Raw genomic sequence first — 13,434 nt, forward strand, 5'->3', positions numbered from 1 at the left:
TGCGAGGGCTCTCTCCAGTTGTGGCAAGCGGGGGCCACTCCTCATCATGGTGCGCGGGCCTCTCACTGTAGTGGCCTCTCTTGTTGCAGAGCACAGGCTCCAGACGCGCAGGCTCAGTAATTGTGGCTCACGAGCGTAGTTGCTCCGCGGCATGTGGGATCTTCCCAGACCAGGGCTCGAACCCGTGTCCCCTGCATTGGCAGGCAGACTCTCAACCACTGCGCCACCAGGGAAGCCCGATATTTTTAATTAATAAGCACTGAATTAGAGTTTTCTCTTAAATCTGAGATATCTTAACCTTAAAAGAATGGATTCTTTGAGGGAAACAAAGGTAATTTTGGAATAGGTATGATTTTCTTGACAAGACATAATGGGTTTACCCCTGGAGAGAGATGGAGTCTAAGAAGGGTACAAAGGAAAGTTGGACAGATACATCTTTTTCTTTAAATCTAGGCTTTTTCCCTTGTATTATTTCTGAGGATTTGGATCTCTGACTTGTTCAGTATTAATTTGTGGGGTTTGGTGTACTATAGATGAGCCAGGAAGCAATGATTCTAAGGGAAATCTTGTTTCTTATTTTTAAAATGGACTTTAAACTTTTAATTTTGGAGCACAGCTTATATAATTCAGCGTTTTCTTACAAATTAGTTGTTGAAATTCTGAGACTATAAAATAAAAATTTTAATGCATTTAAAAATTCCGTAGAGAAAATAGAGTCATTTTTCTGGAGTTCTTATTCTAGCTCTGTCAAACAGTTTTCCCTTGTCTCTGATTCTCTTTTAGAGACAATGTTGTAGTGATGTTTATCCACTAATGGTATTTCATTTTAAGATTTGTGGGTATCACTCTACAGAAACACATGTATTAGATGTAGATGTCATGTAAATGTGAGACATAAATTGTAAAGATGAACAGTGACACTTTTCAACACACTTGAGTTTTTAATAAGTTTAATTTTATCCTAGCACCACAGAGACCTTCGGATTGGTCCAAAAAGAAGAAGGAGCCCTTGGGGAAATTGGCTTCTTTATTTAAACTTATTGTGAGAGTGATCTATCCTTTCCACACTCTGAGCCTCAAGGAAGTACATTCTGATACTCTCCTCGCTATTGGCAACTCAATCACCAGCATTCTTTCCAATGTACTTGGACATATTTCTTTGCCTTCTATGATCCGAAAAATGTTTGCAACTTTAACAAGACCTCTGGCATTATTTTACAAAAACTCAAAGTAAGTATTTTGGCTTGAATTAAACATATATAACTAGATTTGGGTAGCAAACGTTTATTGTTTTCATATCAGCTTTGCTGTTAAAGATCTTAATCTTTAAAGTTTAGTGGAAAGGGTAATATATGAAACTATGCTTTTGTTAAAAAGATAGTTCAAGTAATAAGTATGAGGTAGAAATTGGAAGTCACTTTATTTTTCATGATTAATCCAACTCTCTTTTTACTTTAGTGCATGTCTTTTCAGAACTGTTAATACAAAAAGCATACCTCTTAAATGTATGATACATATGACTTGACACACTACTTTGCAGTTAAGTATTATATATGGTATGCACTTAGTATATTGGATGCATCTTGCATCATACACCTAAGAATCTCATTGTTTTTAATGTCTGCGTAGGGTTTCATGGAACTTTACCCAATTTCCTGCTGGTGGACATATGTTTTCTAGTCTTTTTCCTTATAACTAACAGTATCACATTTGAACATATGTGTACATAAATCATTTGCCGCTAAATAGCAGAACAGGGCCCTAAAATTGAAATGGTTGGTTCAAAGGGTATATGCATTTAAATTTTTGAATTACCCTCCAAAAGTTTGTATTAATTTACATTACCTTTTACATTTGAACCAAAGAAAGCGGTACCTAAAAAACAACATGAAAAAATCCCAACTAACTTACTTTGAAAGAAGCATTTTGGAAGAATTCATTAATGTTCTTTATAGCAAGCTTGTGTGGTTCAGTTACAATACAGCCTGTCTTTCATAAATTCACAGAGAAAGCTTTAGGAACAGATTTTATTAAATACAAAATAGAACTCCAAATTCATTAAGTTTTTGCAAATCTTTTTTAGTCCTTAAGCTTCATCAAAAATAATAATGCTTTTTTAAAAGCATGGAAACAAGTGACTAGTATTAATACTTTGAGGTCTAGTCCAGATGTTTTTCTTTAACTCCTATTTTAAAGACAGGTTTGTTTCATGTTTAAATGTTTGCAGTTTGACAATTTTTGTTAGGTCTTGGGGCACCTTTGTATAACACTACATGTGTCTCATTTTTTTGTGCTGCATTATGATATTTCTAGGTTTAATGTTCTAAAATATAAATGGTACTCTGTGTTTTTCTTCATAGGTTTGAAGAAGTTCCTAAAGTGTATAGTTGTATGAACAACAAGGTAAAAATAGACATTGTCCATAAAATACACTTTCATGAATAAAAATTTTAGGATTTAAATAATTGTCTTCCTTAAATATAATTTTGCTGATTTTTTTTAAAGGGTTATTATTACACCTTAATTTTAATGAACTTTTAGTAACAAGATGTGGATATAATCAAAGGATAGTTTTTTAAAGAAAGATTTAATATTGCTTTAAATTCATATAACTCATCTCCTGTCTCATCCCTTTATACATGAAGGTAATTGGTTCCACAGTTTTATAGGTAAAACTTCTGTAGGCAACTATTAATCTCTTATAATTTACGTGAAAACATAATTTTTTCTGTTAATGGAGAATAAGCTTGAATTGAAGCCGTTGTATCGATAAAGTAAGTTCTTGCCGGCCTATAAAGAGTGTTATATATTGAAGGTGATGGGCGCTCTTAAAAAAAAAATTGAAATAATAGCATGTTCTGTGAGTTTAATTTAGTATGCTTTGTACTTTTTATTTTTTCTGTTTGGAAAGTAACATTTCTAAGTGTTACCCTAATAAACTTTTTCTTTTTCCTAGTTAGAAAAGCTACTAGGAGAAATTATTGCTTGTCTACACGTCAGCTACACTGGGACTTACGACAGTGAACTTCTTGAACAGATCTCGCCATTATTATGCATAGTATTTTCACACAAGAATAAACAGATTAGAAAACAAAGTGCTCAGTTCTGGAATGCCACATTTGCTAAAGTGACGATGTTGATTTATCCTGAGGAGTTAAAGTATGCTAACAACAAAACTCTTTTATACAGTTACTCTGTTCTGATTGTGTATTGACATTTTGGTTTTAACATAAAATTTCCTTATGAGGAATCATTGCAGAGGATTTCTTAGTTGAAATATTATTTGGAGTACATGGTGATTATTAAAATTATTTGACCCTTTGCTTTGGTCCTTAGAGTAACCTTAGTTTTAGGAACATAAAAATCAATTTCAGATTATCCTTAACAAAAGAAATTTCCAGCAAAAGGCAGGAAATTGATGGCTGTTAAATGTAAGTGATGTGTACTTAATGTAACAGTCTACTTTTGCTCAGAATTTTCTATGATTAAAATTTGGAAAATTGGAAAACTTTTTAAAGAATAAAATTCAGAAACTGAAGAGTTTAGTGAAAAATTCAGATATTGTCTGTAATTTCTCCCAGTTTTATGTATGTGGAGTAAGAAACAGTCTTTAAGTTGGCTGTATTTTGCCACTTTAAAATTATAATTAAAGTGTTCTTGTTAATGTGTCATCAGTACTGCTTACTTAAGGCATATATATTTATGTATTTTTTTGAAGACCAATACTAAAACAAGCCAAACAAAAATCTCTGCTTCTGTTGCCTGGTTTGGAAAATGTTGAAATTATTGAGGAATCCAGTGGACCATACTCAGATACAGTAAGTTGTGGGCGGGGGCGTTGTTTACTTTTGCATGATGTTTGAGTAGTTCTTTTATTGCGTTTCAGTGTAGTTTTAAAAAGGACAAAAGCTTAGAATGGTTTACTGACGTGATAAACAAGTAAAACCTGAGCAGAAGTGTTCCATAACAGGAGTTTTCCATAAAGTTAGTTGTGTGGCCTAGAAAACTTACGAATTAAGGGCAGTAAATTTCACCATGGAGTCTCATTTAAATAATCTCTGGTTCTTGTTCATTAATGATCTTTTTTATTTAACTATGGCACCTCATGTGTATTGTTTTGCAAAGGTTGGAATTATTGAAATATATGGTTAAATGTTGCTTTATATAAACTGGGAATACTAGTTACTAATCCCTATGTAAGCAAGAGCTACACTTCATTTTCTCATTTCTTTGCATTGAATCTCATTCATTCTGCCAGAGAAACACATCCTTGATATCCCATTATCCATTTGGACCAAGGTTACTTTGGCTAATAGTACTTGATTACTGTCTAAAGATTAAGGAGTAAAGATACAAGCACTATATACTCATCAGGTAGAACACCCTTAGGCACTTTTTTCCTATTCAACAACAAATGGAGTCTCACCGTTTTTTGTTTAGAACCTTAAGAGAAAAAGTGTTATAGCTAGCTAAACGATTTGCTCTTACTTAGTTTTGGTTTTTGGGTAAAATAAAAATTCTTATCAGATAATTATCTAGACTTGTTTAGACTCCTTCAGTGTAATTTGGCCTGAAAAACCCATATATTCTGTTGGGAGGGACCTGATAGTATTTTCTGTCATGTATGTTTTATTGTTTGAAGTTTTATGGCTTTGGTTTTTCTTTTTAAAAAATTTCCAGTAATAAGAGGGGTATTTGAGTCCAATAATTCGATTCATTTTTATAGTGTTTATTTGATATATCTTATTTTCAGGAGGCAAAACAACTATTGCTATATAAGTTGGAGACAACAAATCTTTGCTGTTACTGCATTAGACAGTGGCTTTCTTTTCTTTGACATGATCTTAGTAGATATGAATAGTCAAAAGAAATTTGAAATGAGTATTGATTAGACTGTAACTATCAAAATGTGAAAAGGATAAATAAAAAAGAACATTTGCATATAATGAAATTGTTTTACTTTTACAAAAACAGACTGAAAATTCACAGTTAAGTACGAAGATAAGTGGCATGGAAAGAACCTCAAGTGGAAAAAGAGATTCTTTTTTGGCACAAACAAAGGATACAAAAGACAATATGAAACCACCAGTTAAAGTATGTTTTTCAAAGTGTATTTAATAGAACTTTTAAAATTAAAGTATATGGTAGCTTGCAAATATACAACTTCTGAAGAAAAACCTGTTAAAGACTAAATAAAAGATGGGATTATAGGGAAATAATAAATTGTGGCCTGGGAAGACTATTAAGATGACATGGTAATCTAGAAGCCTTGGGAGATGATTACTTCTTAGTAGAGTTAAGTCTGCATAACTCTGAGCATTTGTTTAGTATAGTTACTTGAGGCAGCAGCCCCCTTGAGATGGAAGGAAACTAAATAAGATTAACTATAACATAGGTAGCATGAAAGGAGACTGTTTTAGAACTTCTGTTATTGAATAGAAAGAGAATGCATCCGCAAGACATCTGTTGTAAGCTCATATATAAAGCTAAATATCTAGTATCTAGTGGCCAATTAACCAATTTTCAGATAATAATGCTTTCTTCCAGGACCTCCAGTAAAGGGGTGTTCTAGAATCTTGAGACCATGGCCCTGGCAAAATGAAAGAAATATGTTATTTTTAAAGAATAACTTTGACACAGTCTTGTAGCAACTGAAAAGTAGAATGAAAACAACTGTGCTGAAAATTTGTAAAAATGACATTATGGTACCAATATTATTGGTATGTAGGACATATTATTTTGGCAACTTTTACTTAATTTGAGTAGTTTGTGCTTCAACTTGAAACTGCAGATACACGTTCCTCCTGCCAAAACACTTGATTTCTATGTGTTGGCCTGAAAAACATTTGCCCATGCTTTTTTGGTAAGCACACATTTGCCTACCTTTTTTTTTTTTTTTTCTTTTTTTTAAAGGAAATGGAGATCCATTGTTTTTTTTAATAAATTTATGTATTTTATTTATTTATTTTTGGCTGCATTGGGTCTTCATTGCTGCACGCTGGCTTTCTCTAGTTGCAGCGAGCAGGGGCTACTCTTCGTTGTGGTGCATGGCCTTCTCATTGTGGTGGCTTCTCTTGTTGCAGAGCACAGGCTCTAGGCACATGGGCTTCAGTAGTTGTGGCATGTGGGCTCAGTAGTTGTGGCTCGCGGGCTCCAGAGCACAGGCCTCAGTAGTTGTGGTGCACGGGCTTAGTTGCTCCATGGCATGTGGAATCTTCCTGGACCAGGGTTCAAACCCGTGTCCCCTGCATTTGCAGGCGGATTCTTAACCACAGTGCCACCAGGGAAGTCCTTGCCTACTTTTTAAAGAGGTATAATAATTTTTATTTTCGGAGTATTTAATAGAGGCAGAATGAAAGTTAAGGACATGGTACTAATTGTTATTAACCAGGAGTATTGAACTTCAAACTTCCTAGTCATTATCAAAAACCTTTATCAGAGTGCCTGAAGAGAGATCGATTGAAGTATTGGAAAATAATTTGGAAACTCAAAATGCACATTTACGTTTTCAATTTGCAGTTGAAACTAGAGTCTGCAACTCCAAAAGCAAAGAGTGAAATGCCTTTGGAAGAGGAAAAGTCTACTGACTTTGTGTTTATACCTCCAGAAGGAAAAGAAACAAAGGAAAGAATACTAACTGAACACCAGAAAGAAGTACTCAAAACGAAGAGGTTTGTAGTACTTTTATCTTGAATTGAGTATTCCATATTTACATTTAGATTTCATGCGGCAAACCATAATTTTGAGTTTATAACTAAGATGCTCTGTATACTGTGCTATATTTTAAGTGTCAGAAAGATAGAGTCTGCATAACTACATTTCATAATGTATAAGGCTGCCTTGAAATGCGCTAAATGTTTCTAAACAATTCCTTTATTGAGGTATGGGAGGAAAAGGTAGGGGAGATGGTTTCATCGAAAATCTGGAAAATAAGCATTTAAACCTTGATTTTATATTGTTCTTAAAATGTAACTAGATGTAGAATTACAAGTTTAATTTCTAGTTGTAGGAATATCAGATATTCAAGTTGCTTATAAAAAATCTTTTTCAGGTGTGATATTCCTGCCATGTATAATAATCTGGATGTTTCACAAGATACTTTATTTTCTCAGTATAGTCAGGAAGAGTCTATGTAAGTATGGAAGTTGTTGAAGTACCTGGTTTTCTAATTTTTAATTAACAGTATTCTAATTTATGCACTTACTTATTTCAGGGAAATTCCTGCTTTAACGGAAAAATCCAAGGAAGATTCCAAGATGATATTTAAGGTATATTTGGTATTTCATATTTTGGGGTTTTTAGAATCACCCTTCCATTATTATGGAGTCTCTTATATTAATGTTAAGATTTATTGTATAATCTCTTAACTTTCCTTAGCAGACTGTAGCAGAATTATAGTCATTATATGTGTGGGTCTGCATCTGTGTGTGACTGCATGTGTGTTTAAATGTATTTGGCTTTATTGAATACTTAACAATTGGAAACACAAATTAATGGGCATCTACCATCACCTTTGGAAAATTTGCAAAATATTGAAAGTCAGATTGCCCTTTGAATTACTAAAGCTTTACACAAAAATTTCCCCAGAAAGTCAGACTTGTTTGCCTGTTAATCTATATGTATATGTACATTTCTGTGCAGGAGGAACAAAAGGAGAGTGACATTGTCATTCCTCAACATGTCACGGAAAACTGTGGTATGGATGAACACCTTGAAAAGACTTCCCTTTCGAATAATGAGTGTGGTTCTATTGAGGAAACCAATCCAGAAATACTGAGCAGTAATGATGCCAGAAAAAAGGCTTTAATTGTATCAAAGAAGACGCCAACTGAATGTGCATCTAGTACAGAAAATACGTTTGGTGTCAGCAGTAGCTCGGTTTCTAATGCCACTATTTCTGGAACTCCTTCCCCACAGCCTACAAGTCGAAGGCAATCCTTTATTACTTTGGAGAAGTTTGATGGCTCAGAAAATAGACCCTTTAGTCCATCCCCCTTGAATAACATGTCATCAGCTGTTATAGTGAAAAATAACCAGGAAGGCACAGCTAAAACAGATAATCCACCAAAAGCAAAGAAAAGAGAAGTGGCTCTTTCAAAATCTGACTCTGAAAAAACAGTGCGTGGGATTAAGAGATCAGGCCGAAGGTCAAGTAAGCCTGAACCAATAGGGAATAAAAAGTCTAAGCCCTTGATGAGATCTGATCAGGAGAAAAGTACTCGGGAATCTGTTGATGGCATGGTAGCCTTAGAAAATAACCCACCTGGTTTGCTTAATCAAACAGAATGTGTATTAGATAATCAGGTTCATCTCTCTGAGTCTTCAGTGGAGTATGAGGATACGATGCTTAAACCAACAATAGAAAATACTATACTATTAGAAAACAATACCGTAGAGGAGAAAACCTTAGAAATTAATTTGGAATCCAAAGAAAACACACCCCCAGCTATAATAACAACAGATCAAACAGTAACTGAGGATAGTCACGTTCAGATAACTCCAAATCATAAAACCCTTAGACGATCTTTAAGACGACGTTCAGAAACAGCAGAGCCAACCACTGATAGCCAAGATAAAGAAAATAATCAAAAAAGGGAAAGACGTAAGGAAGAAGAAAAGACTCTGCAGAGGAGTCCATTGCATGTAAAAGATGATGTTTTACCTAAGCAAAAATTGATTTCTGAACAAACTGTACAGGAAAATTTAATTGAGAAAGGAAATAATTTACATGAGAAGACTTCTGGGGAAACCAGTGCTAATGCTGAAATTGATGAAAATAGAAGAAAGCCAGATCTTGAGACTACTAAATCTGAGGGAGATGGTGCCCAGGACATTGCAGATAAATCCTCTGAGAAACCAGTAAGGGGACGAACACGGTATCAAACAAGAAGAGCATGCCAGGGTTTACTTTCCAGCATTGAAAACTCAGAATCTGATAGTTCTGAGGCAAAAGAAGAAGGTTCTAAAAAGAAAAGATCTGGAAAATGGAAAAACAAAAGCAGTGACAATGTTGACATTGAAGATCAAGAAGAGAAGATGGTAAAACAGGAATGTATAAAGGTTGAAAGTCAGACACATGATTATAAAGGGAATTCTGAAGTAGACAAAGATACAAAATCTCAGATCTGTGAAAAAGAAGAAAGTAATACTGTAACTCTTCAAGATTCTACAATATCTTCAGAATTATTACAAGTTTCTGGTGATGTATCAAATACTTATGAGGGAAAAAGTAAAACTAACAAATGTGCAGAACATTCCTTTTCAAATCCTTCTGTACCAGAATCAAATCTAAGGACTAGAAATGCCAATAAAAGATTACATAAGCGAGATTGTCTAGAAAATAGTGTGGGTGAATCCTCAAAAACAGAAACATCAGACATTTCTTTGCTTTCTGAAAAAACTCTTGAAATACTTGAATGCCAACACAAGAGAAGTAGGAGGGTGAGGAGATCTAAAGGTTGTGATTGCTGTGGAGAAAAATCACAACCTCAGGAAAAGTCATTCATTGGGTTAAAGAATACAGAGAATTATGATGTAAAAGTCAGTGAAACGAAAAAGACAGATGTGCAGACACCTGTAACTATATCAGAAACTTCTAAAGCTGATCTGTACTCAGAAGTAAAACTTTCAGATGAGCATCATAGTGTGAATTTTCATTTGGATCTCAAGGAGGAGAATGATACTATTAATGATTCATTAATTATATCTGAAACTGAGTTGAAAGAAAATACTATTCAAGACTTTCTTCCTTCTGAAATGGTAAATTTTAAAGAAGAAACTTGTGATAGGGATTCTGAGGAAGCAATATCTCTTGAAAGCCAGGAGCCATCTAATAAAAAATGTAAAACTATTGACCCACGTTTAGGTGACTCCAAAGATATTTCACTGGAATGTTTTACTTTGGAGACCAAAGAAGAAAAGCCAGAGGCTATCCCCAAAAAGGAATTGAGTATTATAGAGAACCTTGCTAATGTTGAAGCAAATGCAGAATTGAATCCAGGAGAAGTAGATGCTATGGAATTGAATGCAGAAAATGATACATCTGAAGCTAGCTTCTCTGAACAAAAGAGTGTCAAAACTGATATTTCAGAGGAAGAGGTAACAGAGGAAAACAGTCAAAGAACGGATGCACCTGAAGAACTGAGTGCTGACGAAGCAATAACTGAGGAATTTAACTCAGGTATTGGTCATTCTGATAATACCACACCTGTAAAAGTGAGTGCTCAGTTAGAGATTTCTGAACAAATAGCAGTTGGGGAACTAGACAGAGGAAGTGATGAATCTGATCCAGGCTCATCTGGAGAAATGAATGCTGAAATGGAAAATTATGAAGAAACAATGATTGGTGAGGTGACTGCTGAAACTGACTGTGTGAATGAAACAGAGGATGAGGACTTAACTACCAAAGCCTCTAAGCCGATAGAAGCTGAAACAAAGAGATTGAATGTAGAAATCGATAGCTTTGTTCCCGACACACTTGAGATGAGCACTGAAGAAGGAGAGGTTGACTCTAATAAAACTGAAACAAATATTGAACCTAATAAATTTGAGGAAACAAAATTAGATGACAATCAGATGGTAGCGGGAAATGATGGAATTTTACCGGAAGTTCACCATACTTCAGAAAAAGTGGAGGAGACACCACAACCTCTGACAGCTGAAACAGCTGTTTCTGAACTGGTATCAGAAGACAATAATACGTCTCCTCAAAAATTAAGGGATCTTGATCCTTTACTCATGTCAGCAAATGACAGTCCTAGTGGCATGCAGACACGCTGTGTCTGGTCTCCTTTGGCTTCTCCATCCACCAGCATTTTAAAGAGAGGACTAAAAAGACCCCAAGAAGATGAAATCTCATCACCTGTTCACAAGGTAGGGGGATTGAGGCTGAATATTAATGAGTCCATGTTTAATTAGAATATTTTGGCCATATGGTGATACCTGGTGAATGACAGAATATTAGGTTTATATGACCATTCATTTTGAATATTTACTATGGTGGCTAGGGAAAAGGACATGTAGAAGGAAAGGTTGAGAAAGGAGACTGAAGCCCTTTAAATTTATTTATTTATTTAATTTATTGCTTGCTTGCTGCGTTGGGTCTTTATTGCTTCCCACGGGCTATGTCTCATTGTGGCGAGCGGGGGCTACTCTTCGTTGCAGTGCACGGGCTTCTCTGGTGGCTTCTCTTGTTGTGGAGCACGGGCTCTAGGCCCATGGGCTTCAGTAGTTATGGCACGTGGGCTCAGTAGTTGTGGCTTGCAGGCTCTAGAGGGCAGGCTCAGTAGTTGTGACGCACGGGCTTAGTTGCTCCGCGGCATGTGGGAGCTTCCCGGACTAGGGCTCGAACCCGTGTCTGCTGCATTGGCAGGCGGATTCTTAACCACTGCACCACCAGGGAAGTCCCTGAAGCCCTTTAGATATTCCTTTATTTCAGGACACTAAGCTACAGATCATACAACCATCACCATTGTTCACTTTTTGCAAACTTAATAATCTCTCATGGTGATTTTTTTTTTCTGCTCTTCGTACCATAATATATGAGGAAACACTTAGAAACTGATAAAGTAGCTTTAGTTAGCACTTACTATGTACTAGGACATTATGCTATCTGTTTCACATTTATTAAGTATTTATATAAACTTATTTTCAGACCTTGTTTAATTAAAAAGAAAAATCTCTTTAGGCTGTGCCTTCATTAATTTCTGGATATGATTTCATTTGTAATTATTTTGTTTATGTTCCCATCTTCTTCACTATAGTTTATCTACTTTGGTTTGTAAACATATGGATTACCTATGTATCTACTTTAACCCCTGGCCCTGTGACTTGCACATAATTTGTTGAATAAATACAATTTAAAAAGGAAAAGTTGCATGTGCTTACATAACTCAACTTGTCCTCTCTAGCAAAGTAGATGTTTTGAAAAAGTACAATGTAGGCATTCCTTAACTTAATTTTGAAACTGAACCTACCATTTACTGTAGAATACATGTGTTTATGTATACAAACGTGTATATATAAATATAATTATACTGGCAGTTAATTTTGCCTTTAGCCAGCACATTGTGAAGACTTCCCCAAGATATACTGAAAATTCTCATATTGAGAATTCAGAGATTAGTTCTTGGGAAGACTTAACACCACTTGAGGTTTTTTCAATTTGGTCTTGCTTTGCTTTTGTTTTGAGGCTCTTACTATTATTATTATTTTTTAATCTTAAGTTTAAATAGGCCATAAGGTAAAATGCATTTGATTTCTTCAGCATACTTTAGATTGTTAATATCAGTTAACTAGTCATGTTTTGTTTGATAGTAGCTCATTTAATTTTTATTTAGGCAACAGTACAACATACAGTAGTTTTCTGTAGCAGATATGTACAAAATCTGCCCAGTCTTTTGGGAATCAAGACCAGGAGGCATTTATATACATATTTAATGGTTTAAGTGCTCTGTTGTGTACTTATATCAGATAGCTGAATGAGTGGATAAAGAGTTTAGAAGAGGCCAAAATGACTTCACGCTGGGCTAAGAAAGACAAAAAAAGCCACCCAATTGCTGTGACTCTTGTACCCTCAAAGAGTTAAGAACTGAGCTTAGTAAGATATACCAGAGGCCAGTTAGTACTGTCTCTGCGTCTTTACCTTGTTCTTTACAGTCCATAGTAAGCCTGTAAGGTTAATAGAATTTGATTATACAGTTTTAACTCTCACATGCAGTTTCATTAAGTTTCTGCTGCTATCCTTCTTTCACTCTCCTTATTGCTGTATTATGCAGTTTAGACCATAGATAATTGGAATGACCCTTGGTCTTGAGTAATATCTATGAAAGCAGTCACCAGGAAGAACTACAACTATGTGCAGTTGGCTTCTAGTGAAATAAATTAAGCTTCACATTCTATTTTTGGCTAACCTTATAAGAATTTACAGTGTTATTTTTTTTTAACTTTTAATTTGTTAAATAAAAACATGACCTATGTTTTCAGGTTCGCCGTGTCTCCTTTGCAGATCCTATATACCAAGCAGGATTGGCAGATGACATTGATAGGCGATGCTCTATTGTTAGGTGCCATTCTTCAAATAGTTCTCCCATAGTAAAAAGTGTTAAAACTTCACCTACTGCGCAATCTAAGGTAAGCTGTAGGCTTTAAAAAATACGCATGCAGACAGAATTATGTTGGGTAATTAGTCTTAAAATTAACTAATTAAGAAACGAAACTTACTTGGTTTGGTTTATTGTTCTTTTGTCTGCTTACTTGGTAAGCAGACATGACGAGAAGAGGTGGTAAGAGGCAGTGATGATCCAGCAAGTCATTGATCCAGTAATATTGTTACATTTTACATTTTCTGAAAATTTTAAGACATTACTGCAGGCTTAAGTTGTGAAAATAAAGTTGTAAAATTTACAGTTACCTAGGGTTCTGAGTTTTTTTTTT

General features: G+C 34.9%; 1 protein-coding gene across 6 annotated transcripts in view; it reads left to right on the forward strand.

Moving 5' to 3' along the window:
* The window catches only part of RIF1 (replication timing regulatory factor 1), a gene marked incomplete at its 5' end in the record, with an annotated part of 64,010 nt that overhangs the window by 32,310 nt on the left and 18,266 nt on the right, over positions 1–13,434 (forward strand). For 5 of the 6 annotated variants that reach the window (XM_082464826.1, XM_082464821.1, XM_082464823.1 and 2 more), the window contains 10 exons: positions 966–1,230; positions 2,361–2,403; positions 2,957–3,159; positions 3,719–3,818; positions 4,975–5,094; positions 6,520–6,671; positions 7,052–7,132; positions 7,214–7,268; positions 7,642–10,872; positions 12,985–13,131. In XM_082464826.1, coding sequence (XP_082320952.1) covers positions 966–1,230; positions 2,361–2,403; positions 2,957–3,159; positions 3,719–3,818; positions 4,975–5,094; positions 6,520–6,671; positions 7,052–7,132; positions 7,214–7,268; positions 7,642–10,872; positions 12,985–13,131 — 4,397 coding nt within the window. The remainder of the gene's footprint in view (positions 1–965; positions 1,231–2,360; positions 2,404–2,956; positions 3,160–3,718; positions 3,819–4,974; positions 5,095–6,519; positions 6,672–7,051; positions 7,133–7,213; positions 7,269–7,641; positions 10,873–12,984; positions 13,132–13,434) is intronic. The other variant, XM_082464824.1, reaches the window with a different exon arrangement.

The sequence above is a fragment of the Balaenoptera physalus genome, assembly GCF_965194825.1.
Source record: "Balaenoptera physalus genome assembly, chromosome: 6".
Taxonomy (NCBI): Eukaryota; Metazoa; Chordata; class Mammalia; order Artiodactyla; family Balaenopteridae; genus Balaenoptera; species Balaenoptera physalus.